Here is an 18,271-nt window from a genome sequence, read left to right on the forward strand (position 1 = left end):
GCACAAAAGGGTATCTCACATACCATTCTTAGTTTTAAATTGATAGGATAGAAAAGACATCACTACCAGCTACTGTCTGACCGCAGGAATGGATACTAGTTACTTTTACGGCACAACTGCGATCCCAAATTACTAGGTACATTTTTCTGGGAATGGGCTGCGAACTATCCATTTTTATTCATAAATGAAGATATTTTGTTCTATAACTTCCACCATATAAAGGATATCGAATATCACTGTTAAACGTAATACATACATGTTTTTAATTATAGTTGTTCTCAAGTAAATATACGCCACACATGCTCTACAGCAGTAGTCTCTAATTTTCCACACCGGACACTGATAATAAATCCAATGGGCCGGGTCTGGTCAATTTGGCTTGCTTTTTTGTAATAATTGTTGCAAGAAACATACCCACTTAGCTGTACAGTACGATGTTTTAATAAAGACTTACTAAAGAAATGCACAATGAACTTGACAGTGAATTAATAAATTACGACTTTTTCCACCTACTAGTAATTTTTAAATTTATTTACAGCTTGCAGTGAATAGTTGGAAATTTTCGTATGTTAAAAATACTTTAAACTTTTCGATTGGGAGGGGGGGGGGTTGTCGTCACTTGTATCCAGAAAAATGAGAAACATTTCTTTCTTTGTTTATTCAGTATATACACATATATTTATTAATAATGTGTTGAATTAGGCCCCCACGAAACTCCTGTGGACACCCATGCTCAAAGTTGCAAATAAACTTCATAATATTATGTTCTTATAGTAGCTAAAGTTCAAGTCACAAATAAAACTGTTTGATCTGCTGTTATAATGGTAATTTATGTCAAAAATACGCACAAAGACGATGTTCCAACAGAAATTACGTTATCTGATAATGACCCAGATATTAATATTTCCAACCCTGCTTAATTTTTTACACCTACATAAAATCAGCATATATTAATCTTGTGTTAGCAAAGAGGCACAAACACTGTTCATAACTTGATATTTCTGCACCATTAACCATCTCTATACCTTATAAAATGTATCTCGTATGGTTAATGTGACATGAAGAGTAAGGAAACTGACCTTCTGCACACATATCAGAAAAAGATGTCTGAGCAGCATTTCAGTAAATCAGAATAGTATGCTTGGAAAAAAACCAAAAAAACAAATACGTATATGAAAAAGAAAAAAAAAAAGTTACATTTTATTAATCACTTTACCACTTTCCACCTACATGTGAAAAAGCACTTCAGGAAGACCCTTTCATTCACATAATGATGCATTCCACAGTTTTAATTTTTTTTTTAATTTGCAGATAAATATTTCCTGTTTTACAACTGTATGACTTCACCAAATGAGACATTGTATAGCGCTATTATATCTTATGCACACAGAAATACCAAACTGTGGACCTATATCATAAATATTTTACACACACAAACGATATGGATCACTGATGCATGCTTTATTACACAAACAAGTTGTTTGGCATTGCTATAAGTTTATACACATAAGAGTTTGGTAGTGTTCTATATACAAAGATAACATGTGCTGGCAACCAGGTTTGCTAAATCACAAACATCTTTTCTATCAAACTTACAAGCTTTGTAAACAATGAAACAGAACAGAAATTATTAAAGTGTGTTTATATGAGCACTAAACACTTTTTATAATATACTTTTTTACATACTGTTCTGGTATTTTTTTCTTAAGGCACTTTTTTAATTTTAGTGTAGATCAGAATTTACATTCATAATTGTCAGTAAAAAAAGAAATTTAAAAATTCCTATTGTTGAAATAAACCGATTTGATAAAAATGCTTCCTAAAACACAAAACTTCATTTCCAATTCTCAATTTATTTATTGTCATTGAATGTCTTATTTAAGACATAATAAATTAGTCAATATTTAAAATAGCTTCAAAATCTTAAGATATCAAATTCATTAAACAGTGCTGCACATTCCTCAAACTATTTAAAAACTTTAAATGCATAAATAATTCAAAATATATAAAGAAATAACAGTTACTGGGATATATTTTTTATAAAAATTAAGGAAGTCATACACTGTAAACATAATGGTAAGTACTTGTTATTAATAATTTTCTCCCCCTCCAAGTGGATTTAAGCAGTGTTTTCAAATATGTGACTTCTTCCATTTTTCTTTGATTTTAAAACAATGTTTTAGGCTCAATGCAGAGTAAAATCAAACTGCAGGAAAAGTCCGCAGAAAACAGTCTATATAGCTGTATTTTTATGTAACACTAAGCATCATGATCAATTACATTTCTCCAGTACAATCTATGAACAAGACAAAAAAGTTTCTTATATATTTCAGAAATTATTAATGAAACAGAAGTATTTGTCTGTACTTCCACATTAATACATAATAATTCCTATTACAATGAATTTAAATTTAATCCATTCTAATCACATATGCTTTAGATGAAGTGAGAATAGTGAAAAGGATACATATTACAATAAAAGTCCACCAATCTAATGACAATAGTTTTCATCAAACATACCTTTTACTTTTGATCTGTAATGCCAATTGCATATCTAACTTCACTTTTAGTGGTTTCTTAATTTATAATTTCTACACATTGTTTAAAAGTTAAGGCTTCTTACTTTTATGTCTTAATTCATAAATAAACTGCATATTCTCCAAATGAAAATGATACTACTAATCACAGTGCATGCTTAAAAATTATTTATGCAGTTCAACTAAAATAAATTTGAAAACATATCAGGTATACATAATGTTTCAAAAACTTCAGAAGAAAATATTTCAAACACATCTACTTATCTGTATTAAATATTTCTATAGTTTGAGACATTATTTCAAACACAAAAACTTATGGTAAAATAAAACTATTTTTACGTGATGATTTTCTGAAGTATTCCATTTCATCTTAAGTTCTTACATTTTAATGATTTCATGTCACTCTCTTCTATACTTCTCCTGGAAAGCATTTTGAAAATATTTTATTAACCATAAGTTTACTTATTACATAATTTTGTAATAAAAACATTACATGGATGAATTACAAAAGGGGATTTCATTAAAAAAAAGAAGTATATTGCATTTATAGAAAAAAACTTGTTTCACATTTTCAAAGGAACAGAAATGTTAACAGAAGAGTACATATGTATTATTGAGGAATCTTGCCCATAAATGGTCATACCAGCTAGTTTTCTTCAGTCTTGGGGGTTTTGTTTTATGTTACTTGTACTCATGAACAAACATTCAACTGAAACTGAAGGATTACTGGATAACAATGTTATCACACTTATTGTCTTTCCTACTTTTAATTTAATACTGAGGTCATACTTTTTCTTCTAATTTTGTGATTAATCTAGACTGGGATTCTCACACTGTATATTGAAAACTATCAAGAATCCAGTTAACTACAAAACAATCTTTGGCCCCTGCTGAAATGGAACTACTAACCCTTTGTTATTGTTCGGTGCTAATGCAGCAATTAAACAAAAAACAAATGATATGTGCATGTGTACAGTCTCCAAAACATTTCAAAGTGAAATTGTAAAAGTTTTTCATTTTTCTATTTAAAATGCTGATAATGATAAAATATAATTTTGTAATATGTTTAATTCACCCACCATACATTTATTTTCTAAGCTTTATTATTCATATTAAAATATTCAAAATTTTTACCCTTCAATACAAGTTCTCAACCAACACAAAATAGCCATGACAGTCATTTGCACAAATCATAAAACTAAACAAAATGGAAATTGTTGTACTGTCCTTATGTTTCAAATTCCACTTTCCAAGTGATAATAATCAAAGGTAACATGATTTTTGATCTGTTAATAAATAGCTTTATTTACAGTGTGCCACTTATCCAAGTGTTTTTATACTTTATACATTTGAATACAATTTTCCCACAAGCAATATCTTAGCATATCAAAAAACACCAATGAATAGACCTGCATATCAAACAAAGTCTAGGTAAACACATTATATCAATAAAATGGTATTATTTCAAAGCAGTCTTATCATCATGTTTAATGTAATATTTGAAGTTCATGATGATATTCCATGTGATGATTACTTTTGTCTTCAAAAACATGCTTCTGAACAATACTTTCAGGTTGAGTACCTGAAAGGAAAAAAAACTAGAATTTACAGCTTCAGAAGAATATTTTTATTAGCATTGTGCAAAAAAGCCTTTAAAGACAAATGTATGACATACCAAGGACAAAAGGTAAAGTTAAGTGGGACTACTAACTGCAATACATGTCCTTCACAATCAATAATAAAATTACTAATAATACTTACATTAGCTGAAATGTTTCTTTTTAAGGTACTCAGTATAAATGCTCCCTACTGAGAGTAGTTAGACTTGAATGATATTTTTCCCTGCATTCGTATCATAGGATTTACGTTTAAAGTCAGATATGGTAGTAGCCCAAGATCTTTCAGTAACTTCATATAAACAAAGGTTCTAAGTTAAAAACAACTTCAATTCTAAGTCACTCCTATTCACAAAAAAGGCTAGTATTAGACAATACATTCATGCTAGAACACCAAATCTTAGGACTACCATATCAAGTTTGATGACTTATAAACAAACAAGTGATCAAAGCTATTCAAAATGCACTAGTAAGTAGAACAAACAATAATGAAACATGCAGGTTGTAACTATTAACTATAGAGATACAAAACATATTTATTAAAGCATACATAACACCTATGAATAAGTAACTGATTTTTAAAAATAACACACAATATTTTCCATAACATTCCTCAATCCTCAGAAATTTTAAGATGATTGATTTAGCTACTGTTTACTAACTGATATTTGTACATTATTGTTTAGTCATCAAATGTATTTTTCTGAAGATATGAGTGGTTCTAATAAAATACTAAAAACAAATCAAGTATGTCAAATGTGTTACTTTTTTCATAGGTTAAATAAAAAGGAAAAGTTATCTTCTTAAAATACTTTGCAATTTTTTAAATACAATGATCTTATCCAACATACTTCTTGGTTCAGATTAAGCGGTACTAATAAAACCTTGTTACTAACTCTATAAAACTAAGAGATATCTGTCTACTTTTAATGAAATTAAATCATTCAGATTACTAAAAGTTTTTTCATAGAATAAATAAAAATATAAATCCAGTAATGTTATTTTCATATTAAAATTGCAGTTTTACAAACGTTTATTGGTAACTTAAAACATAATTATGTAAAAACACTATCAAGCAGATATAAAATATAAATTAATTTCTTTATCAATTTTTATTATTTGTAACAATGTGAGAAACACAAATGTTTTTAAATGCATTTTTAACCTTCCATAATACAGTCAACTACATAAAACTGTTAGGATTTTCTTTTCTTATGCCATCTTCATATACAGAAATTTATTTATATATTTAATAATAGAGGAAAGTGTAAATGTCTAATATTGACTGATAACAGTTTATGAACTGCATCAACTGTTATTACAACACCTAAACTTGTCTCTAACCAAAATTTATGGTGTGTTGTTTAGTCAAATGTGTTGTTTACTAAAATTCGTTAGTAATCCCTCGATGTTTAGTACTCTTCAGGAAGCAATGTGATGGACAGGTTTTTGTCTGGCCAGGAATAGGTTTTTGGTAATGATAACTGAAAAAAAAAAATTATATAAATTAGCTGTTAATACCCTTTTTTGAAAAAGATAAAAAGCTCTGATAAGACACATAGATACTTAATGTAAATGTTTTCTACTGAAAGAAAATATATAAATTACTTGACATTTTCCCCTGTACTTACATTATAGGTTTTAAGTTTAATGAGAATACTGTGATAACTCTCAAAGATACTCAATGGCTATCTGTGTTTTCTATTCCTAACTTTGAATGGATAGACTAGAGGTAAGGCAGCTAGTCAAAACCACCCACTCCCAACTCTTGTGCTACTCCTCAATTTATGAAAAAACAGGATTGACCAAAACATTATGAAATCCCATAATTGAAACAGTAAGCATGTTTAATGACAGGGTTCAATCTCACAATCAATTTTTTAAACAACTGTTGTGTGCTTTGACTTGGTAGATATATATTGAACTTACATTTTACTGATTGTGAAATTGAACCATATCATTAAACATGCTCACAATGTCCAGTATCTACATACTAGGTTAAAACACAACAGTTGTTAAAAAAATTTTAATCAAGATAATCTGGGAAAAAAATTCCTGTTCACACTTACAAAAAATATTAAAAGTGGTATAAACTATACTCAGGATGATTAGAAAACTGTTTTCTTACCATGGCTAACAAACATGAAATGGCCTGTATAAACTTTATCTCAAATAATAATAAAATTATAATTGTATTCATGCTTAACAAATAGGAAATATCCTGTTGAACATTATGCATTATAATTAGAAAAGAACAATTCTCATAATGCTTTAAAAAATGCACTTGGGTACGAGTGGGAATGGAGAAAACCAGTTTCACCTGGAATGCCTAAAAATTAAAAGCTGGATAATATTATAGAAAGGAATAATTATTATGAGCTAATATCTTAACACCTCTCACACAAAAGCTATCTTGTGCCCTCTGAGCACTGCTAAAAGAATTTTTAGTAATAAGTGCACAAGTCTTTATACCTTACCAATTTCATACCATTTTTGAATATGTACACATCATGTGACTACTCTCCATTTATAATGACACAGATAAATACCTCTCTTATTCCTACTCAATCCTCACTTTTGAGAATTGGCAGGTACTAGAATAAAAATTTCTTGTTTTAGTGGGGAGGAAGAGTGGAAACTGTGTGAAAGGAAGTAGGTGCCTATTGGAAATACATTTTCAGTGTAACAAAATGTTAACTTGCAAAACAGACATATCTCCTCCACACAAAGGCTAGAATCCCACATTGCAAAGGTGGAGGGTGTCGACACACAAAGTGACCATCCAAAATGAACAGAGGCACTCAAGAATGAAAATGAAGAATACTTATGAGGTACCACACTCTTTCAGGAATAAGTATGCTTTTCACACAAGAATGAGGAAAGGAACACAAAGTAGGTGAAAAAGATAGTGCTTGCACACTTGTAAAACTGTTAAGACGATGCAAGCTGTAACAACAAGTAATGAGAAAAAATATGTAACAGGAACAAGTGGCTAGTACATGTGGACCATGTTACTGATATATAACAACCCCAAATGGAATTAGAGTGCCATATGCCAAGCAACTGGAATTACAAAGACGAAATGAGCAACTGTCATAATTGGACAAGCTTCAAAACCACCATGTAAGAAAGAAATACCACAAACTGAACCTGCATTATGGGATCTAGGCATTGCCTAAACTCAACCGTAAAAACAGAGAAAGCTACAACCAGTATCACAGTCAAACTTATAACTCATTCAACCATAATTGCAGGGTAGGGACATCCTATAACCAGAATTATGAGGAGGACAAGCATCATTCACCCAACTGTTTGAATAGAGCATGTACATACCATTACTGGAATTACAAGACACATTTTCTCAAATCCAACCAGAAAAGCACAAAGGAACCTTCTGTAACCAGAATTAATGACAAGAGAGGTGTCTACTGCACAAAACTGTAGGAACAGGGTGTTGTCATCCTGAACTTGGAATTATGACAAATATTCCAACTAGGTCAACCCCAATTGTTGTTTGATCATTGGTTTTATTCACTGCAGTCTGCCCAGGCAGAAAATATTCAGAGAAACATCAACAGTGAACCAGCTTTTCTCTCTTCTCACTGAGTGTATAAATGAACATAATTATAGTAACATGGAATAACTATTAGGAGAGAGACTTCATGATCCACCAACTCAGCAACTGGGAATTGAGATGAGTAAGGGCTAAATTCTTTACTAAGAGAAATAAAAAAGGGGGAAGAAATCTGGACGAAAATTCCAATGCGTGACCATGTTTCCCTATTTTCAAAATCAAGTCAAGTGCAATTAAGGAATTAAAGGATGTGCAAAAATAAACTTCTGCTTTACTCATGAGGCTCACAAGTGACAGCCCATTAAATATATAATCATAATACACTGATACACACATACACCCCAAGAAAGCATCCAGTGGTACAACAGAAATGCTTCATGTCAGATTTGAGCAATATACAATTTTTTTCAATTAGTGAGGTTTTGAAATAAATCATACCTGATTAACACCTGTCACGGTGTGTGTGTAAAGAAGATGTTAATATTAGGGAAGCTGAAAAGAAATAATAAGACTAACCCAAAGCTAAAGTTAACAGATGTGTGTAAAATTCCCACGGAGGAAGAGGATATTTGCTAGAGGAAAACACAGTCAAACGTAGCAGATAACAAGTGACAAAAGTATTGGGAGTTGTTCACATTCCAGCCAAATGATCTCCTTCAAAGGAAAGCAAAGGTGAGCAATAATATGATGAGTTTGATGAGAAAAGACATTGTGGAGGTGGCAACTTTCCACCAAACAACTCGAAATAAGGTAGTCAGATGAATTGACAAACCCAATCAATGAAAGTAACAAGTTACAGAACACTGGAAACTAAAGGGTTTCAGGGAACAAGGAGTCAGGAATGCAAACCTTGGGAGGAAACAGAATATTCCATATAACACCTGAAAGAACAAACTAGACAAGGATGTCTATCTGGATTGGAATGGAAACGCACTGTAGGTGGGAAATAGAAGGTAAAAAGATAGATGTGAACCCAGAACAAGTCACTGGCAGTGTCAGTCCTGGGTAAAAAGGATCAAAGTCAAGATAGAAGATGATGCAAGAGGAATGGTATGGATGTGGGCAACATGAATGATATAAAAGCCTGAACAATAACTATGAGCAAGAAAGAGAAGGAATTAAGTTGTGAGGAAGTTAACACAGATGGTATATTTAGACAAATGCTGAAATGTAAGACAGGAAAGAATATAAAGAACAAAATGGAGATCCAAATACACAAAGCAAAAGAATAGAAAGAAGGGGAAGGAACAGGGAAAAGACAAAACCCAGAAGAAATGGAAGGAGACAGACAAGATTGCATGATAGCTGGACACAGATGGAGTGGACAGCCCTAAAACAAACTACAGCATGAAAAATAAGGAACAACAGTAACCAGAAGTATACTAACATCACTGGAAGATGGAAATGAAAGAAGTTCTCATGAATTGAGAAGAAAGAATGTTAAATGTGGAATCAGATCATGGGCTAAGATAATGGCAAAGAAAAAACCACGTGTGAAGAAACAGGGTGGTAACACCTATAGAAGAAGGAATCACTTTGTGATGAGAATCTTGTTGGGAGATAACTGAACCACCACAAGATGGAAGAAACTAAGAAAAATGCAAGCAAAGACCATAATGTGATGACAGAGGGGTCAGAAAAAAAAAGACCCAGAATTTGAAAGCAAAGGGACCAGGAATTGATACCTCATGTCTCAATAATACAAGTGACCATGGTGGAACAAAGTGTGAAAAACATGATATGAAAAAATATTCCTTGACTAACAAAAACTAGAAATCTCCCAGATGTAAATCTGGACAAGATGGAGTAAGCAGCAACCCTGCCATCATCTGGACTCTGTTCAACCACCAGGGATCTGAGAAGTTCCATTATTTGAGGACTGTTCACCAAAGGGAATGCACATGAATCTGATGTTCACATTTCCAATGAGATAGAATATATCAAGCCGTAAGAAAGTTGACAGTCGTGTCATCTGCTCGCTCCAAACCTGAAGACAAGAGAAGAAGACAGGCCCAGACAAAGGTTGAAAAGAACCATTTCCAAATGAATAAGGAATTGAGAGAAGGTCAAAATAGACTTCCCCTTTCATAAGGAAACAAACCCATTCTGTATGTTGTAAAAATAGAGAAATGTGAACTCTGGACAGAGAAAAGGAGGAAACACACGAGCCAGTCAAACCAGAAAAGAAAGAATGCAAGACTCACAGAGTGAAAAAGTCAGGTAAAAGTTTGTATTGCCTGGCAAAACACATAAAGAAATGTCTGAGATCATAAATGTAGGAAAAGAAGCTACAGCTATGCTCAGCACTGCAAATGGAAAAAAATAATCACATCACTGAAGTAAGAAGGGAAATTTTAAGTCTCACACTGGTGAAAAACTTGGACTTGGAAGCAATAACATATGCATTGTTACCTATTGCTGTAATATCATGCTCCTTCATAGAAAACCTCAAATTCATACTGCCAAGTTCAAGAATGAGAAAATCTTGAATGCAAATTTATGGAAAAAATGAGAAATTGTTGAACAAACTTCATTGACAATGGCAACAAAGCACAATCAGAAAATGTAGTTACATTTGGAAAAATTAAATATACAGCATACCAATAAGAAAGTGAGAATCGAATGGGAGTAGCAGAGAGAGTTAACTACATGATTATATGTGGCACAATGCTTTTGGTGGAGAGTAGTCACATGATATCTACATTTTCAGAAATGGTAAACAACTGGCAGAATATAAAGACTTTTTTTTAGTAATACTTAGGTGGCAGATATCGAATGAGACAGCTTTTGTGTTAGAAAATCATGTTTGTTTTGGAACCTTTTACCTCTCTCTCATCATAAGTTTGCTAATCTAAATCGGCATCTTTAATGTAAACTCTCAACTTTCAGCATTAGTTAGCTATTCTAACTAAGTATCTTTCATGTAAAATCTCACCTCTCAACATTAGTAACTTATTCTATATCAGCATCTTAAATATAAACTCTTCTCACTTATGTCTCTTAATAAGTATCTTAATGTAAATTATTATCCTCTCAGTGTTTGTTACTTTATCTAAACTTATACAGTCAAAGACACACTTACCCCTTCAACATTTGTTAGTTCATCTAGGTCCAAAATCATTTCTTCTACAAATTCTTCATCTAGTAAAACCTAAAAAAAATGTGTGAAAAAAATAACAAAAAACAACAACAACTTAATTTGTACACTATATAATAATCATAGCACATACATAATAAAAGCCATGTATTGTTCAAAACATTCCTTTTGTTGGCAATGCTTGACTCTGCTGGTAATATTCAAATTGTCTCAGTGGTTTGTTTCAAGCAGAGGTCTCAAGTTCAAATCCCAGTCAAGTTTTTGGTTTTTTTTTGTAACTTTTTTAATAACCTATAATATCTAAAGCAAGATAACAGAGCACTAACAAAAACGACGATATCTGATACTTTAGGGCCACTTTTAGACATCACTAAACATAAATATGTGACTGAATAGAGGAAGAACAATTAGTATGGTACTAAACTGCAATGAAAAGATACTGATAAATGGAGAAAACAATGCAACACCATACCAAATTCAAAGAGAGCCTAACCAGTAGCAAAAATTCCAATCAGTATTCTAGTGAATTAAATGACATATCAATATTTAATCAATTCAAAGATTAGAAATATACATCCTACTACAATTTGAAAGATGTTTGTTTGTCCTCTAATTTCCCTTTGGTTTTTTGCATCTGAATTTGTCAAATATGGTTTAACAATTAAAATGTGAATTATTAGCTAATTTTTTATGCCAAATTTATTCTCATACCATGAAAAAAAGTATTTTAATTAGATTTTGAATGTAACTAACTAAAACCTTGTGAAATGTATAGAAAAAAATTATTCCAGTACAGAAAGTGTTAATCAACTAGGGATAATTTAGGATGTGTCAAGAATGAGTTTTTTCCATTTAAAATGCATAAATTTCATAGCTTTACTGCTGGCTAAATGTACATAAGTCATCAGAAGTTGCTGCTAAGGGTGCTAATAGGGTTTTTCCAGTTTCATTTTTCTTTGCATGGGATATATATATATATTTTATTTACTTTCAGTTATTAAAACATTAATTCTAAAATAGCATTTCATCTTCATATCTCATCAATCATTTGAGGGATTCCTTTTTCACACATTGTTGAAACATACATTTAAGATAGGCACACAAAGTAAATTGTTTATAAGTCAAATTATTTATTGCTTTTTAATTTAACTGAAATAAAAAGTAAAATGTTATTTAAAATAATAAATTTTAGTGGATGTGAATTATTTTATTCTTATGCAATTTCATTGCACTACACAATTTCTCATCTAATTAGCCCTATAAGACTTGGCTGCTAAGATTCCTCACAGTTGACATCTTTCTCTTCATATTTAATTTTAGAAATAAAATTACTAAATGAAATAATTTAAAAGAAACTTCTTCAAAATTCGTAGTTTCAGAAACATAATTAATTTTTATCTTTTCTACTATTTCTAATAAATAAAATTCATTATTTAATTTAGTTACTTGCAATTAAGCTCTGAGTAGTTCATCTAAAAGATTATTTTTATATGAAGAATAAAAATACCATTCATTAACTTACAGATTTCACATTGCATTTACATAACCTGTATAACTTTCAAAATAAATATCAAATTTTTAAAAATAAATGTTTATATTTTATTTTCCATTTTATTTACTACATCACTTACTACTACATATTATCCTGAACATACATTGCAATGAAATTTTTAAATTAAAAAATGCCTTTGTATTTTACCTTTTTAAGAAGTCCTTTGAAACACGATTTTTTATTATGCATAAGTTCATGTCTTTATCTCTTCACGTGTAGTTTACTTTTAATTTTCCTTCCCAATTCTCTGTCTCTTTTTTTTGTTATATCAGTACATCAACTGGTGCCCACAGGGCTTTATTGTTATTATTACACTGTAATGCCCATACAGAAACTTGTTTCACTAACACTTTGCACATGCAAGTGACACCATCTTGTTCATATACAATCCAGGCAACAACAAGCTAAACTCATAAAAGTGTTAAATCTTTCAAATATTATAACATGATTTTCAGTACACAAATAATACACAATTAGGTAAAATATACTTTAACTGTTTCTCTAAGTATAAGATATTTAGGTAAGAAACTACCATAAGTGCTATAGTTAATCAAGCAGACAACAACATTAATGGCAGTTACAAGTATAACAGAGGAAACATTTGTGCCAATTTCAAATCAGCCATGGTGGAATAGTATAAACTGTGCTCTTTCTAACGAACGACTATGTATACTTATGTCAAGTAACTAGATGTACATTGTATATATCAAAGCAAAGTATAGAAGGTGTGTATGGCAACCATCAAGGGTTTGAAAATTTATGTTTCCCACACAAAGTAGCTACAGACTTTGGGCCTCAAGTGGATCACATGACATAAAACTGCAGATTAAATATATTTTTTTAATGTTTCCTTTGAAACAAATAACTTATAACTTAATAACATAAACACATTAACAATAATGTTAATTTCTTTGACATATATTAATAGTAAAGTGTTTTCATTGAAAATTGAATATAATGTAGTACCATATGCATAAAGGAACTTATAAATGCTACCAGGAGCCACAGGGTAAAATAATGCACCAAATAACATAGAATAATAACATGCAAAAAGCAATTCCTCATAATTATTAAAATTTTCTGGGTTTCAAATTACATGATAACAGAGATTAAAAATTCAGCCAATCTTGTCGATGTGTTTCACATGGGAACAGTTTGAACTGAAAGTGAAATACACAAGTCTCTGTACAGAAAATTTGATAGATTAAAACCTTGACTTTATATTTGTTATAAACAACATAGTATTAAAAGAGAACTACAGGCAATTTCTGAAAGAAAGAATGTGACAGGAGGCATCTGATGTTCTATTTGATGGCTATGAAATTATGCTTTGCTAAGTGATGATGACATTATAGTATGTAATTTATATTAGTTTCATACTTATTGGAAGGATGGTAAATAAATCAGAGAAGAGAGGATGCCTAAAGAAAAAAATCTCACAATTATCATACTAGAGGAAACCAAGGATTTTTTTTTTTAAATGTTGCTTTATATAATTAAGAACTTAAAACTTATATACCAATGAAATGTGGTTTATTAGCTGCATTTTTATGTGAGACTTATTCGTACACCATGACAGTGAAATAGTTTAAGTTTTAAATCTAATTCACAAAAACTTCATGACCTGAGCAGAAGAAGATATCTGTGGTAAGAGAGTCAATCAGCAAACTCCAAGAGTGAAACTGACAAACACTGGCAACTGTAATAATTAGCTTTATCTAATAGTTGCTACTCTTGATTAGCTTTATATAGTTGTAACACCATTTTTCGATTTCACTTCTAGTTTCATTTTGTTATTACATGCATTTAACTGACAGAAAAACTTTATTTAATTTCTAAAACCTAAAAATGTGATTAATTGTCACTATTATAATGTGTCCATTACTAAAAAGTATACTGTGTGTTCAGTGTAACATGAACCATATGGTCAATTCTTTTTTTATCTTTAATTATTGAGCTCTTACTGATCAGATGGTTAACTATAATAAAATAATTATTAGTCTTCTATTATACCCACTACTAAAGTCATAAGTGAATAATGAAGGTAATTTTGTTTAAAATATATCTACATACTTGTAGCCATGGCCCATGAGCAGCATATGGATGTTCGGCATCAGCAAAAGCTCCCACAACACTTGGAGCTACAAAGGTAATTGCAATGTCCCCTACAACACTTTTAAATGTGAAATGTCGACCATGTCGCAGCCTGCCCCTGTAAGAAAAAAGGTTTTGTTTTATTGTTTATTACATATTTTACATCTACAGTACATAAAACTTCATGTTTTATCTGTTTGTAATTATTTAATATCACACAGAACAAAGCAATTCATTTAAAATGTACATTATACCTTTTAAAATTACTGTATTAAAAACATTGTAATGTTTTTATTTACATTCAAAGCTAAGTATTACTTCTGAAACAATGAAATAAACATAACCGTAGTTAGAAATGTCTGTGAAAACCCATTAAACCCTGGTGAAGGAACTGAAAAAAAAGTACAGTTTGTGATGTCATCAAGTAAAATCATGCTACAAAGTTAAAGTAGCAAACTAATTTCAGTATTTATAATTGTACAATTTATTAAATAAAATACAAATTGTAGCATACATGAACTATTGCACAATAGCTAATTTCTTAAGTTGCAGCATTTGACTGAGAACTGTAAACCATTCAAAAGTATTATTCTAGAAGGTAGTGTTGTAACACAACTAATTAAAACATCAGAACCAGGAAGCGAGTAACAAAATGAAAATGCACTACAAAAAACCATTACATCAGAGAAAAAATACTGTAACTTAATTACCTACAGGACCAATTACAGGTAAAAGATATATAAAGCCAAGTCTTCTAAACTGCTGTATATCTAAAGAATAGTAGTAGATACAATATACTGTAGAAAACTTTTAACAATGTGCAGTTCTTAAACTGTAAGAAATAGTAGTTCAAGTAGTCAACTGACAGTAAAGGGTGTTTCAAAGTTCATCCACTGATGTGATCCTACAATCATCTTATAAACTACATGAAAGGATGGAATTTTTCTACATGATTATAACACACTTTCTAAACATAAATAAAACATGATCAGAGGAGAACAACAATTGAAAATAACATGAGTACCTCACCCAAAATTCAAACAGAATCAAATTAGGAGCTTCCAAATGAAGCGACAATACCTTAATGCTAATGGAAGTACAGTTCCAGCCTCTAAATTAAACTGGAGGTGTACTGATTCTAAAGTTCTAGTTTTAAGAAGTTCACCAGATTCTAGCATTCCTGGATAACTGCTGGCACTGCTATCATAACATTCTTTCCTAATGTTGCTATCATTTCTATCAGAAAACAAAAAAGAAAGTTAAAAGCTGAATTACTTATATAACTTATTATTTAAAAAATGCAATTTAAAAGATTACTAAATTTTACACAAGTGGTTTAATAACAATAAATATTTAATAGCTTTCTAATTAATTTTCTAAATAAATTCAATGACTTTTTGAACAAAATTACTTTCTTATGTGTAACCTGAGCAATTCTGGTTCACATGCTTACAAATAACTATAATAAAAACCTATTTTATATGTTTATATGAACCCAGGTCAAGTGTTTATGCTTTCACAAAATAGGAATATGTGTCTAGTTTATATATTCATAAGTAAGCAAATCTCAGGTCAAGTTTACGTTACATGCATTCAGAGCTCAGTTGTAGTTTACAAAATTATGTGCAATAAAAACTCATGTAGTCTCATGTGAACATGAAATTTGAATAAATATGTATCTAATTTACATACTAAGGTCTAATCAAGGCTTAAGTCTTTACATTTTTAAATGAAACTTGAATATGTCTTGTTTACATATTTAAGTGGAATAAGAACTCAGGTCTAGTCTATGTGTTTATATGAAATCTGAATGTATATGTAGTTTACACATTTAGTTGTAATATGGACTCAGGTTTACTTTACAAGAAACCTAAATATGCATGTCTAACTCACACAAAATCTGAATATACGTCTGCTTTACATAATTAAATGTAACAAATATATGCCTAGTTAATATATCTGAGAGTAATTAGAATTCACTAGTAATTCATATGAAATCTAAATATATGTCTAATTCACCTCTTAAGAGTAATTAAAGCTAAGACCTATATTACATGAAACCTGGTGTAATTAGAGCTGAAGTGTACGTGTTTACACGAAATCTGAATATATATCCAGTTTAGACACTTAGGTATAAATAATTTAGCCTAATGTAGAAAGAAAATGCATTATGTAAGTTATGTTAAAATTAAAAAAAGGTAGAAAATGGAAGTAAACCAAAGACGTTAATAGATTTTTATGTATAAATAATGTTAAAAAATTAAATAGACCCAATAAAGTCAATGGTTCATAACAAGCCAAACACATCATTAATGTGGACAGCATCACTTTGCCAATGACATTGTCCAACATCAAATGTAAAACAAATGGAATTAAAGCAATTGCACAAAAGTAAAACTTGGGTAATTGTGACTCGACTGTCACAAAGCAACATACTAACAGATCAGACCCTTGTGAAAAAACGATGATGTGTAAGGAAACTTAAGTCAATGCAGAGCCTAGATAAGACAATTTCCTCTGTCCAATTTCTATGAAAATTATAGTCAAACAACAACGAGCTTTATCTAAAACAGTTTTTTGTCTTGTTGCTCACCCCAAATCTACTGCCAACTGGCATGAAGCCTTGTCTTGGTGACAAGCCTCAGAGTGCACACAAAAGACAGGTGGAAGAGCATAGATGGATTTAGCAGTGGTGTTAATAAGTTAATTCACATGAATACCAACATGGCCAGGATTTCAAAAAAAATTAAATAGAGAATAATGACAATGAAAAATGAGCCAGTCTTTTCGGAATGTCTAAGAGAACTAGGTGAGGACTCATAATGAGCAATTCCAGAGCCATCCAAAGCTAAGTGAGTTAGTATAAATTGTACAATTAGTGTTTTGCTTAACTTGAACATGATCCAAGGAAAGAGAAGTGACATATAACTCAGGTAACAAAGAATCTGTAAAGGGGATCCAGTGAGCATTCACAGACTTACCAGACTAAAATAGAAGAATGGTTTGAAATATATTCATTAAGCAGAAGATAGTGCTTTCAATCAGTAGTAACTAACCTCTTCAGGTGACTCAAAAAAGGTCATAAGTGAGGATGGTTACAAGTTAGGGTAGGGTGAGCTTATCATCCTCAGGCAAAAATACCTGTCCCCAGTGATGAGGAAAGTTTAAATTAATTTATCAATTTAAATTATCTCATGGACTTTAAAAGGGTTAATTGTGTTGGATTCTTGGTTTCACTTAGAGCCAAAGCTCTTAGTTATTTATACTATCCACCTCAAAAAATAATTGTTGAGCATTTCAGACAAGCACAATAATTTGCAATTAAATATACATACAAGATGTCAGGCTAAAAAATGTCTTAAGAGATTCCAAGCTCTGTGTAAAGGATTGAAATGATGCTGATCCCAGCTAGATTTAGAACTACCAGCCAGGTAATATGTTTTGAATAAAAATGGGTATAGGGCCATATAACCATACAAATAGAGGTTCTGTAAAATGCTAAACTTCCATGTGGTGTTGTAACCCTTCTCATGATGTTTCTTCTTGAGGATGGCTTCTCTGGTCAACATTTTAAGTCAAATCAGATAGTCCATGTTAGAGTGATGTTTGTAGAAACCATACTGAGTAGGTGAAAAGAGGAAATTGTTTGACTTTACAAAAAAGGTATTAACCATCCTCTCAAAAACCTTACAAAGTAATTGACTTATAATTAGAGAAAATTTGAGGATCTTTATCAGTCTTAGAAAAAGGGATAATAGCCCAACTCTATACATATCTGGAAAATCTCCCTCTTGCTATTTC

At 30.9% G+C, this 18,271-nt stretch overlaps 1 protein-coding gene across 11 annotated transcripts in view; it reads right to left on the reverse strand.

Moving 5' to 3' along the window:
• Positions 1 to 1,442: 1,442 nt before the first annotated feature.
• Positions 1,443 to 18,271, reverse strand: part of Su(fu) (suppressor of fused domain protein) — a 78,944-nt gene continuing 62,115 nt past the window's right edge. For 2 of the 11 annotated variants that reach the window (XR_013015723.1, XR_013015720.1), the window contains exons 8-13: positions 15,551 to 15,706; positions 14,450 to 14,588; positions 10,810 to 10,878; positions 5,539 to 5,637; positions 4,299 to 4,445; positions 1,443 to 4,119 (exon numbers count right to left, since the gene is read on the reverse strand). Coding sequence is in view for 4 of the 11 variants with exons in the window: in XM_076461136.1 (XP_076317251.1) it covers positions 5,566 to 5,637; positions 10,810 to 10,878; positions 14,450 to 14,588; positions 15,551 to 15,706 (436 nt within the window). In the remaining 7 variants the exon portion in view is untranslated. Of the gene's footprint in view, positions 5,638 to 10,809; positions 10,879 to 14,449; positions 14,589 to 15,550; positions 15,707 to 18,271 lie in introns of all 11 variants that reach the window. The other 9 variants (XR_013015722.1, XR_013015717.1, XM_076461136.1 and 6 more) reach the window with 6 other exon arrangements.

The sequence above is a fragment of the Tachypleus tridentatus genome, chromosome 10 (assembly GCF_004210375.1).
Source record: "Tachypleus tridentatus isolate NWPU-2018 chromosome 10, ASM421037v1, whole genome shotgun sequence".
Lineage (NCBI taxonomy): Eukaryota > Metazoa > Arthropoda > Merostomata > Xiphosura > Limulidae > Tachypleus > Tachypleus tridentatus.